Source organism: Nycticebus coucang, chromosome 3, assembly GCF_027406575.1.
Source record: "Nycticebus coucang isolate mNycCou1 chromosome 3, mNycCou1.pri, whole genome shotgun sequence".
NCBI lineage: Eukaryota > Metazoa > Chordata > Mammalia > Primates > Lorisidae > Nycticebus > Nycticebus coucang.
The window spans coordinates 68,626,488-68,638,798 of NC_069782.1; the positions used below are offsets into that span (position 1 = coordinate 68,626,488).

General features: G+C 45.3%; 1 protein-coding gene across 2 annotated transcripts in view; it reads right to left on the bottom strand.

The window, feature by feature from the left end:
* The window catches only part of SLC1A6 (solute carrier family 1 member 6), a 58,998-nt gene that overhangs the window by 19,695 nt on the left and 26,992 nt on the right, over nucleotides 1-12,311 (bottom strand). The window contains exons 1-2 of one of the 2 annotated variants that reach the window (XM_053585711.1): nucleotides 4,933-5,278; nucleotides 60-271 (exon numbers count right to left, since the gene is read on the bottom strand). In XM_053585711.1, coding sequence (XP_053441686.1) covers nucleotides 60-264 — 205 coding nt within the window. In that variant the 5' untranslated portion in view covers nucleotides 265-271; nucleotides 4,933-5,278. Of the gene's footprint in view, nucleotides 1-59; nucleotides 272-4,932; nucleotides 5,279-12,311 lie in introns of those variants that run through there. The other variant, XM_053585712.1, reaches the window with a different exon arrangement.

Here is a 12,311-nt window from a genome sequence, read left to right on the forward strand (position 1 = left end):
ATACGTGGGGGAGCGGGCCGGGAATTTCGCAGAATCCCCGCCCTCGGGGCAGAGCTCACCGATGACCACAGCGCTGACGGTTAGGAGGATGAAGGCATTCCGGCGCAGGACTCGCAGCACGTGCTCGCGGGTCATGGTTTGCAGTCGCAGGCGCGTGCGCAGCGCTCTCTGCTGGAGACTCTCCTGCAGCCGCTGCAGGCAGCCCACCCGGCCCAGGCGCTGGCCACTCTCCCGTAGGAACAGGCTGTTGCCATGGCTGCTCATCGTCTATCTGCGGGGGACAGAGAAGCCTGGGTCTGGTGAAGGACAGGAAAGAAGGCTGGCGCGCTCAGAGGGGGAAGGGTGGGGAAAAAACGGTGGGCACTGGAGGAAACTCAGAAGGCAGGGAAGGGGACAGTCTGGTGGGATGTGCCTGTGCTAGGACACCTGAGACGCTGTCCAGAGTTCAAGGTCACGTCCTGGCAGGAAAGGGTCAAAGTCTCCTGAATTACTCCTGGAGAGGGCTGGGAAGAGCAGGGCAGAAAACCGCAAACTAATTGGAGCCTTTGACGTTTTTCTTATTTCACTGAGATCATCACAGGAGGTTGAGGGTTGCTCCAACTCTAACCAAACTAACAAGCCTTTGCTAAGTGCCAACTCTATGCAAAACCCTAGACCAAGCACCTTGGAGCAAGTCCCCAAAATTAATGCAGTGTGATGTCAGTCCTGGAACTTTTCCATAAGGACAAAATCAGCAGGTGCTTGGCAAACAGCAGGTGCGCAATAAATGCACTTGCTCTGCTTAAATGGCAAGATGAGTTACAGGGATGGTGGGAGTCATTTGGGAAAGAAAGGGTGACAATTCTTGACCCCAGAGTGATGTTCACAAGTCCCTCTGGGGTAGCAGGCAAAACTTCAGGCTTTTGTTTCTCTGCTTTACATTTGACCACATCTGTGTATTATCATTTACTTTTCTAAAAAAAAAAAAGGTATCTCAAATGAAAACTTCAGAGCACTATTTGAAATGTTAGTTATATTTTTCATCAACATTAAATAAAAAACATAGAAATAAAAACCTTTCCATCCATTTACCAACGAAGCACCTTACATGTATAGAGAAGCTTAGAAACTATGACTTCACGGACTTGAGGAACTTTTCCTGACATGGATCTTATCCTCCATTAAAAAAGAATGTAGATAGTGAAATATTTTGTAACTGCATTAGTATAAAGATAAATAGAGAATATCCCAAAAGAAGCCCCTCAAAATTTTACAAAATATTTCCAAAATGTTCTCTTTGTGCTGGCCACTTCTTTGTAAAATTTTGTAATGAATATTTTGGACATAAAGATACTGTTAGCTACAATTTCCCATTTTCCCTATGTATGGTGACTTTAGGAACAACTTTCTGGACTCTATATTATTCTGGAACTAGATAGAGGTGATGGTTGCACATTGTCAAAGTACTAAATGCCACTGAATTGTATGCTTTTGAATGGTTGATTTTGTGTTATGTGAATTTCACCTCAATTTTTAAAATGGATATATTAATATTACACATTAAAACATTTTCTTTCACCTAACAGTTCATTTTTCCCCCCTGAATTTAAAAGAGATGGAAACATCATGGAAGTAGTAGAATGGTGAGTATGAGAGGCTGGCAGGTGGGTTGGGGGGGAGGACGGAGAGAGGTTGATTAAGGGATACAAAATTACAGTAGAGACCTGGTGAATCCGAGCACTTTGGGAGAATCCCAGCACTTTGAGAGGCCAAGCACGCTTGAGCCCAGGACTTGGAGATTACAGTACCAAGCACGCTTGAGCCCAGGACTTGGAGATTACAGTAAGTTATGATTGCACCACAGCACACCAGCCTGGGTGACATAGAGAGACCCAGTCTCAAAAAGATAAAAGTAAGTAAAAAATAAAATTATAGCTAGATAGGAGAAGTTCAGATGTTCTGCTGCATTGTAGGGTGAACATGGTTAAGTATAATTTACTATACCTGTGTAGCCAGGTGAGAGGATTTGAACTGTCACAACACAAAGAATGGTAAATATTTGAGGAAATGGATATGTTAATTGCCCTGATTTGATCATTACATGCTGTATACATGTACCAAAATATCAGTCTATAACTTATAAATATGTACAATTTTTACATGCTAACCCAAAAATAAAAAGAATGAAAACACTTCTATGAGTCTCTAATAGTATTGTGGGCTCTGGGGCACTGGGACTCCTTTCCTAAAACCAGCCTGACCTACACAGATCTTGTACCCAAAAAGGTAGCAGTGACCCTAATCCAGGCATCCTGAGAATCTGTTTGTCTTTCTAAATCCGCTCTCAGACTCTCTCCCCTCCCTTCAACCTGGCAAGTGGAAAGGGCAGTAGGAGAATGAAGGGTGGGAAGAGATGGATGAAGCATTTATTCTCCCAGGTCCCTCTGCCAGTCCACAGCTCCCTTGAGACAATCCTCTGGTATAACCACAGCTCTGCCTGGGTCCCATCCCTGTTCCCTCCGTGCTCGTAAGCTCGTATCTTTGCAAACAATCCTTATCTTAAATTCTTTTCAGTTCTCCCTGTTAAATGTGCTATTTCTCCACCAACACACCAAACTTATCTGACTCTTAGAAAAAAACTCTCTATGAACCAAAGGAAGACATTAAATATTATTTCCTGTCCTGCACTCTGTAACTATTTGGTTTGCCTGGGATGTTCACACCTATAATGAGAATTTGTTCACTTCCCACAGCTATCTTCCAGAACAGTGGTTCCCAACCTGTGGGTCTGGATTAAAGGGCCACAGCATTAGGAAGGTTGAGAACCACTGTTCTAGGAGATCACAGCTCCCTGGTACCTTTCATCACTCCATCCCCCACCCCCAGGCTCACCCCCAGCACCTGAGTCTATCCAGGCCTGGAGTCTCTTGGAGGTCTCAGTTGCACCAGTATGTAGGTGCCTGGACATCTTGTTTGTTTGTTTGTTGCTGCTACTGGCCAAGCAGCTACTTTTGTGGGATCACCATCTTCCTCGCCCTCTCTGCTCCCCCCATATCCAAGGGATGGGGCATTTGCCTTGACTTTTCAGGCTATGCTTTCCCCAAGTCTAAGCCCTGGCTCCCAATGTGAATTCATCCCCAGTTGGGATCCTGTTCCAAATAGACCAGTCTCTTAAAACCATGATGCTGTTCTCACCTTGCTGTGACAAATTCCCAGACAGGAAACATAAGCCTTCCCTCACTTCACCAAACAGTTGGAGGAAGTTGCCTGTGGGACCCAAGAGTGATCATTCAGCTGAGATCTAGACTAAGGGAGTTTTTCCTTACAAGACACACCATGGCCTTCAGGCCAGATCTGGCCTCGCTTCGTGCTTGTTTTTGTAAATAAAGTTTTATTGACACACAGCCATGCTGATTCATGATGTATTGTCTATGATGTACCTGCTTTGGAACTACAAAGGCTGAGTCGAATGGTTGAAACAGAGATTAATGAGCCCCAAAGCTGCAAATATCTACCCTCTGGCTCTTTACTGAGAAAATTTGCCAACCCCCAGCCTACAGAAGCACCTATGGCACTTAGAACAGCATCTGGTGACCTGGAAATAGATGTCTACTGTGGTTGTTAAGAAGCAGAAACCCAACACACACATAATCAAGAACAGAAAAACTGCTATAGTGGGAGAATGTCTTCCTATCAACCTTTCTCAGTACTGTCTTGCATTATTTGTAAATATGTGCCATTGTGATCCATCCATTAAAAATAACATTAGTTTTTTTAAAAATAGACTTCAAATGAGACCTGCGTTTGGGCCTTTCTGGATTGCTCACGGATACGGGGGAATTCTTTCCTTACCCTGGGCTCTTTCTGTTCTAGTCTTTCTTGGTACCAGGCCCTGCCTCTCAGGCTTCTTGCCCTGGAAATGGTTCTAGCATCCCAGTCCCTGCAGGGTGAAGAATTCAAAGACAAGTCTCCCACCTGGTGTCCCCAACCACCAGACCTTAGATGTGATGAGATTTGCCAGCTGCCCCTCAGAGCAACTGGGAAAAAAGAAAGATACAGTGAGCAAATTGAGAATTCCCTCTTTACCACGTCTTTATCTCAGTGCTATTCTAGCCAGAGGAGTGAGTGAGGAGAGGGAAAGACAGGCTGGAGATCACGTACATCACACACACATAGGGGAACACACAACCTCTCACGCCTCTTGTGTGCGACTGACACATCCACAACCCTGCACAGACACACAGTCACACAAACTGTTCAGACACACAACCGCACACCCCCCTTCAGAAATGCAACTCCACGCATGCAGTCTTGCGACTCCGACACACACCAGACATTCGCGTACACCTTCAGACACACAACCGCACATACACATTTACAGCCCCCTGTTTATTTTCCCGTCTTAAATGAAACTCCACGCCTGTGACAGTCATATAATTCCTACACACATACACGTACACACAACTTAGAGCACCAAATGCACAACTTCAGACTTTCAAATTCATCCCCACGTTGAAACATTCATCTTCACACAACTCTTCAGGAAGGCAACGCCAGGCATAAATTCAGACACACACACACACACTCCATACTCAGACTCCCTGCAGACTTAGCCACACCTGGACTTGGTAGGGAAGGGAGTCGAGTCCCGTAAATGAACAAGGCATCAGGCGCAGCTGTTCCAACAGGTCCGTGAGCCGAGGCCACGAGATGGGCAGGGGACTTGGGGCTGAGGCGATAGGAAACTCACCAGGGTGACCGGGAGAAACGTGGCGGCGACGGTAAGGGGCAAGGAGCTGAAAAAAAGGGCAGCCGAGAGGTGGGGGTACCTGGGTGCAGGGGGCGCCCCAACCGTCTGACCCCAGGATGAGCCAAGCGCGCCTCAGATCGCCTCCTTTCCCGAATCTTAGGGCCCCAGCTCCAGGCGAGTCGCAGCGCAGAGTCCCAACTCACCAGCTTTGAGTGCGGCGGGGGCGGCCTGCCCGCGCCTCGGCCTGCGCGCTGAGTCCGAATGTAGGAGCCGGAGCCCGGCGAAGCGCCCGGCCGGGGCCGCGGGGACCCGCCAGGGACTGTGAAGCGCTAGCGCGGGGACCAGACCGCGGAGGCACCGGCGCGGAGCCGGGATGCGCTGTGTGGCCTGCGGGATCCTGGCCGGCCCAGCGCTCACGTGTGTGGGGGGGCGCCGGGCGGCCGGGGGGAGGGGCGGGATCCCCTCCGGGATGCCCCCCGCCTCCCCGGCGCCCAGCCCGGGTTAGGCTGCGGCGCCTGGGAAGGGGGACCGCGCGTTCGGGGAGGGCGGTGAGCGGGGGTGAGTGGCCTGTGCGCGCCCAGCCTCCGCCCCCTGTCGGAACCGCGCCTCCAAGCACCCGCCCCGCGCCCCCTCCCGAGCCTTCGGAGGACGGAGCGTCCCCCCTGGAGCGCCGGGACCAGGCCGTGGCACCTCCGGGCCTGCACCTTACATCCTTGGCGAGTTCTGGGGACGGCGCGGGCGCGAGCATCCTGGTGACAACAGCCATGGCGAGGGCTCCGCTCCTGCACCTCCTTTCAGGCGCAGCTTCCAGCCTTGGCCACCTGGCTGCTGTGTGCCTCTGGGCCATCCCCTGTCCCTCTCTGAGACTGGCCTCTTCCTCTAAACAAGGGAGATGACCTGGCCGACCCTATAGAAAATTAAAGCTGGGAAAAGTAAAGTGGATGAGCGTGAAAAAAACGCTCCGTGCAGCGTGGAGCATTGGGCAAACGGGAAATGAATAATTGCTGTTCGTACACGTATTGTAATTAATATTATTCTTTGCTGTCTTCAGACTACACCAGGCAATGTCAGTTTTTCCTCTCAAATGGCACTGAGTAGGTTGCTTCCAACATCTTCCACCTCTCCTGAGAACTAACGCCATTTAAAAACCTGATGGAAAAGCCTGGCGTGTGAGTTAACAACTCAGCACACAATGCAGCTGTTACTGTTATTGTTGTTGTTTTTGAATAATTATTGGTGGCAGTCTCCTAAACCAGGAAGGCTCTTTTACTTATATTTAACCCACACACCCTTATGAAGTAATCGCTTCCTCTATTTGCAGATGAGGGGACAGAGAGGTTCAGTAACTTGCCCAAGCTCACTCAGCCAGGAGGCAGCTGCCCCGATTCTGACCCTTTATACACATAGCCCTCGCTCTGCTCCTTGACAACAACTCCTAGATAGGTGATTCTCAAACTTAGCTGTGTCTTAAGGCTCACTAGGAGAGTTTTTAAAAATCCTGATACCTGAGCCACACCCTAGACCAAGGACATCAATGTACCTAGGAGTAGGACCCAGGCATCAGTGCATTTTAATGCCCCCCAAGTAATTCCAATGTATGGCGACAGTTGTACCCTTGCTCTAGATGTCAGGGTCCCCTGGGCGACACTGGTAAAACCTCCTTGCAACCTCCTCACTCCCACTTCAGTCACTGGCTATGCTTGGATGGCTCTGCATCCTTCCCTGAGCCTGTAGCTGCCCCCGAGCTCCTAACATTTCCAGTCATCCATAGCACAAATATTTACTGTGCAGCAGGCTGGGCTATGGGCTGGAGATTCAGCAGGGAAGATGACAGCCTTCTTGCTCTATTACACAAAATAATAAGTAAATAACACAATAGTTCTCAAACCGGGGGGGAGGGGATTTAGAAACACTTTACACTCTTTTCTTTTTCTTTTCCTCTCTTTTTCTTTCTTGAGACAGGGTCTGGTTCTGTCTCTTAAGCTGGTCGAGTTTAGGCAATGGCCTCATCATAGCTCACAGCAACCTCACACTCCTGGGTTCATGTTATCCTCCTGCCTCAGCCTCGCAAGTAGCTGGGACTACATATGTGCACCACCATGCCTGCCTAGTTTCTTTCTTTCTTTTTTTTTTTTTTTTTGTAGAGATAAGCTCTCATTATTACCCAGACTGGTCTCAGACTCCTAGCCTCAAGCAATCCTCCTGCCTTGGCCTCTGGGATTAACAGGCATGAGCCACTATGCCCAGGATTCTTTACACTCTTAAAAATAAGGGAAGATCAAAAAAAAAAAATTACAACTCAGATCTAACCATGAGAAAAACAGCAGGAAAATTTCAATAGAGCAGCACCCCTGCAATCTACCCAACCAGTCTTCTTCAGAACTGTCAAATCATCAAAACAAGGAAAATCTCAGAAACTATCAGAGCCAAGAAGAGCCAAAAAGTGATGTGATGACTAAATATAATGTGGGATCCTGGAGCAGGAACAGGAAAAGGATTTGAAGAAAAAACTGAGAAACTGAATAGAGTAAGGGCTTTCATTAATAAGAATGTACCTATATCAATAATATTTAATGTGTCGATATAATAATGTGTCACTATTATACCGTGATAATTGTACATATGTACCATATGAGGAAAGAGTAATAATAGGTAAAACTAAGTCAAGGGGGGTATATGGGATCCCTCTGGATTACTGTTTTTTCGATATTCCTGTAAATGTAAAACTGTTCTCAGAAACTGTGCCTTAATTTAAAAAATTGTGACGGACCCTAAAGAGTTTTTGATTATGTGAATCGAGAAATTGAAAGTGAAAAAGATTTTTTTTTTTTTTTGGCCGAGGCTGGGTTTGAACCCACCACCTCTGGCATATGGGACCGGCATCCTACTCCTTGAGCCACAGGCGCCACCCAAAAGTGAAAAAGATTTAAAATGTTCATTCATTTTGGCCAGATGTGCTAGGATTATAGCACTCTGGGAGGCCGAGGCAGGTGGATTGCTTGAGCTCAGGAGTTCGAGACCAGCCTGAGCAAGAGTGAGATCCCTTTGCTACTGAAAATGAAAAAATTAGCTGGGTGTGGTGGCACATGCCTTTAGTCCCAGCTACTGGGTGAGGCCAGAGGATCACTTGAACCTAGGAGTTTGAGGTTGCTGTGAGCTATGATGCCACAGTACTCAACCCAAGGTGACAGTGTGAGATTTTGTCTCAGAAAATAAATTATTTATTTATTCATTTTAACATAACAAGAAGAAACTCATTATCCATTAGCATTTAAGAATCTATTTTTATTTTTCAAATTAGGAAAAAAATTAATAAGAAGACGAGCATTGCTTTATGCTTTTTCAAATTGCTTTAATGTCTAGCTTAATAAAAAAGAAAAGAGTATGGTGCCCTGTGATTGCATTAATGTACACAGCTATGATTTAATAATAATAAATAAATAAATAAATAAATAAGAAAACAATTTTTATACAGTAGATCTACATTACTAATGGATTCTGTAACTCACCACTCGCTCAAAAGTGTTTGTAACCCCCAAATTGGCTTTCACTCCAAATGTAGCTTTCACAGTCATTCTGGAACATTTACAGAGCAATGAAAAACTTAAACTGCCCCATACATGCTCCTGAGAAGGTGGCCCTCTGCCTTCTTTTTCTCAGCTCGTGCTGTGAGCAAATAACATTTTTGTGGTCTATAAAGTACCAAGTTTTTCTAACTTTTGTGCTTTTTGTTGATGTTGTTGTTGTCCCCCAGGAATCATGCGGAACTGCTGTCTGGTGACTATAAGCCCCTGAAGACTACGTTGTGCTTTACAGAAAAAATATATATGTTAGGTAAGTTTCACTCAGGCCTGCATTATATGGTATTGTTGGCCCAAGCTCATGTTAATGAATAAACAATACTAAATAAGGCATCTTTAAACAGAAAAACACACATAAAACAAGGTTATATTTTCCTCAACAGACGAAAATGTTGCCAGGCTCACACCTGTAATCCTAGCACTCTGGGAGGCTAAGGCAGGTGGATTGCTTGGGCCTCAGGAGTTTGAGACCAGACTGAACAAGAGCAAGACCCTGTCTCTACTAAAATAGGAGGGCATTGTATAGTCCCAGCTACTCAGGAGGCTGAGGTAAGATGACCTCTTTGAGCCCAAGAGTTTGAAGTTGCTGAAAGTTATGATGCCATAGCATTCTCTCCAGGGTAACAGACTGAGACTCTGTCTCAAACAAAAAAAAAAATAAAGAAAGAAAGAATATATATATATATAAAGAATACATAGTTAATATATATTGTGTGTCTATATAAAAGAATATATATATATAGTCTATACGTGTGTGTATATATATATATATATACACACACATATATATAGCCCTGTTGTTCTCAACCTTCTTAATGCCACGACTCTTTAATACAGTTGCTGTGAGTCACGACCCACAGGTTGAGAACCACTGATATAGACAAAAATGTTACCAGGAGCTCACAGAAATCTGACTCTGTACTTCCTCCTAAAACCAATGATTCCGCACTTGCTCCTTCAGTGTTTGCAGCAACTATATAGAGCCTAACTACCGTGCATGATGAGAATTATCTGTATGTGCTTCCTCACTAAATCCGCCATGGTGTGTTATTTTGGTTGAAATACCCGAAGAAAAGTCAGCCTCTCACAGATAGGTAGTTGGAAAGGGAAAAGTACTTTAATCAGCTTTTCCCATAACTGTGGCTATTCTTGGAGACTACAATGAAATGCTACACATTTTGATTTCTTAAAGGAATCTGAAATTTTCTGGAGGTGGGACACAACTACAATAGGGACTCTACCTAACAAATGCAAACATTGTGACCTAAATGTTTGTGTCCTCACATTAATCTGAAATTTTAAAAAAAAAATTTTAAAGGAATCTGATACTCTGCCACTGAACTTTTTGTACACTAGCAACACTAAAATCCATTAAGCTCATTTTTTACACATGCATGCATTAGTCATTTGAAAAATACTGGTTCACTAAATTACACAGATCGTCCAAATATTAACACATTTCATTATTCAATAGCAAAAGGCCACATTTGTTAATATCACCACTAATCTCATCAAAAGTCTTTAGGTGTTGGAAAGTCATTCAAATTATAACAGTGAATATAAGTTTTTCAAAATTCTAATTTTTACTCAAAAGTTCAAATTTTATCATTGACAATAATAATAATGAGTTTTCCTTATTTTCCTTAAAGTGACACATGCATTTCTTTCAGTTTTGCAAAACTGTCTGCTAAATATCCATGTCAGAATAACCAAAGTTTGTCGGTATAAAAATAGTATTCCATGAAAATAGTGGCTAGTTAAGCTTGCAATTCAAACAATCACACTACTGGGTTTTTTTCCTGGAGACAGATACCATAGTACTTCAATGTGTAGCAAAATGTTTTATGTGTACTTCCCATTTCGTCACACAGAATCCTAAAAAGATATGAACTCAAGAGTTGAGATAAAAAAAATAATAATTTTTATTACTTTATCAGGTACATGCTAAAGTGAAACTATTTTTCTTTTTAGCTATGTGTGGCAATGAAGAATATAATGACTGCTGGTACAGCTTGATTCATGCTTACAAGCTAGACATTGTTACTCACCATTGTTCTGCACCCTCAGTGCATAGATTAGCACAGTGAAAAAGGCACATAATATCACAGTATTATTAAGATAGTTTTGACCTTGCAGACTCCCTAAAGGGTCTCAGGGACACTACGTCCTGGGGATTTACAGACCACATTTTCCAAACTGTTGTCAGATGGTAATAATCAGGAAGAGAATATGTGAAGAATGAGGAGAAAGTCAGTCTTTATTGTGCCATGAGTGAAGACCTGAGTGTGAAGGTGATACTTGAGTAAAGACCCAAAGCAGATGAGGGAGTGGCAATGAGGACAACTAGAACAATTCGGGCAGAGGAACAGCAAATGCAGAGGCTCTGAGCACAACATGCCTGTGGAGTGTCAAGAACACCTGGAGGGGAGTGTGGTCTCCATATGTTCCACAGGCAGCTCAAACTCAAATTTTCCCCAACTAGAAACCCTCTGGGAAGCAATTCAGGGAGCCTGTCTGGCCCCAGGCAGAGTCTGCCCTTTAGATTTTGTGTTTGCTTTTGTTTTTTAATTATAGTAAGGACACTTAAGATCTACCTTCTCCTTGATGAATGTTTAAGTGTGTAACAAAGTATTAGCTATAAGCACAATGTTGTATAGCAGATCCCTAGAACTTACTCATCTTGCATAACTAAAACTCCGTGAGTTAAATAAAACTCTCCATCCTCCCTCCCCAGCCCAGCCCTGGGCCACCACCATTCTACTCTATATCTGCAGGTTTGACAATTTTATATGCCTCATATCAGAGGAACCAGGTGGTGTTTGCCCTTCTATGACGGGCTTCATTCACTTAGCATAATGTTCTGCAGGTCCATCCTTACAGTAGCAAAAAAGCAGAATTTCCTTTTTTTTTTTTAAGACTAAATGGTATTTCTTTATATGTAAAAAACAAAAAAAAAGACAGCGCAAGCAGGCAAGTGGGTGGCTGGAGCACAGCAGGTGGAGAGCTGAGGCCCCACCAGCACCACGGGCTCCACCCTGCTGCAGCCCCTGAGCAACACTGTGCAGCTGCCCATGGACCAGTCCCTTGTACAGGAAGCATTCAAAATTCTCTCTTCTGGCCGGGATCGTGATCGGCGCCGGCCTGGACCTCCAAGAGCTGCGTGAGACCACTATTGGCTCCGGCTCAGACCTCCATGAGAGCTGCACCACGACCACCACCGGACCTCCCTAAGAGCTGCGCCTCCACCACGATTGGCCCCAGCCTGGACCTCGGTAAGAGCAGCTCAGTGACCCCGAACCCACGACCACATGCCCTGACCAGGAACTGCAGGAGCCGCACAACCCCGCATCCTCCCTCCCGTACTCTCCCTGCCTCCACACCACCTGCTCGACTAACCCAGGACTAGCATGCCCTCTGGAGTCCTCCCTACCTCTGTGAGGAGCCCTTCTCCTGGCCAGAGACTGCTGGAGCCTTGGGCTCTCTGTGCCAACATCACTGGGTGCCAGGCACTCCCAGAACCGTGTGCACCACCACCCTCCACCCCCCACCCCCGCCCTATTGCTGGATCCAGGTGTGTCACACTCCAGAGCTGCTTCCACAACCAGAACTTCCTGGCTGGAGTAGCCCCAGAGGAATGACACAGGGTCACTCCCTACAAAGATCTAGCAACAATAGAGTGATCCCGCTGGGGTCTAATCTTGGAGAGACACCTCCCCAAAGCTGAGGACGGCCAGAGGCAACGGTGAAAAACAATCATGAGGGTAAATCAACAGAAAAACTCTGGCAATATGAATAATCAGAGTAGATCAACTTCCCCAAAGATCAATGGGGCAGACACAGCACAAGATCCCATGCATAAACAAATAGCTGAGATGTCAGAAATAGAATTCAGAATTTGGATAGCAAATAAGATCAAATTAGAATTCTAAGCAGTAACCCAAAAGATATCTCAAGAATTCAACGAATTCAAAGACCAAATGACCAAAGATTTTGACACATTG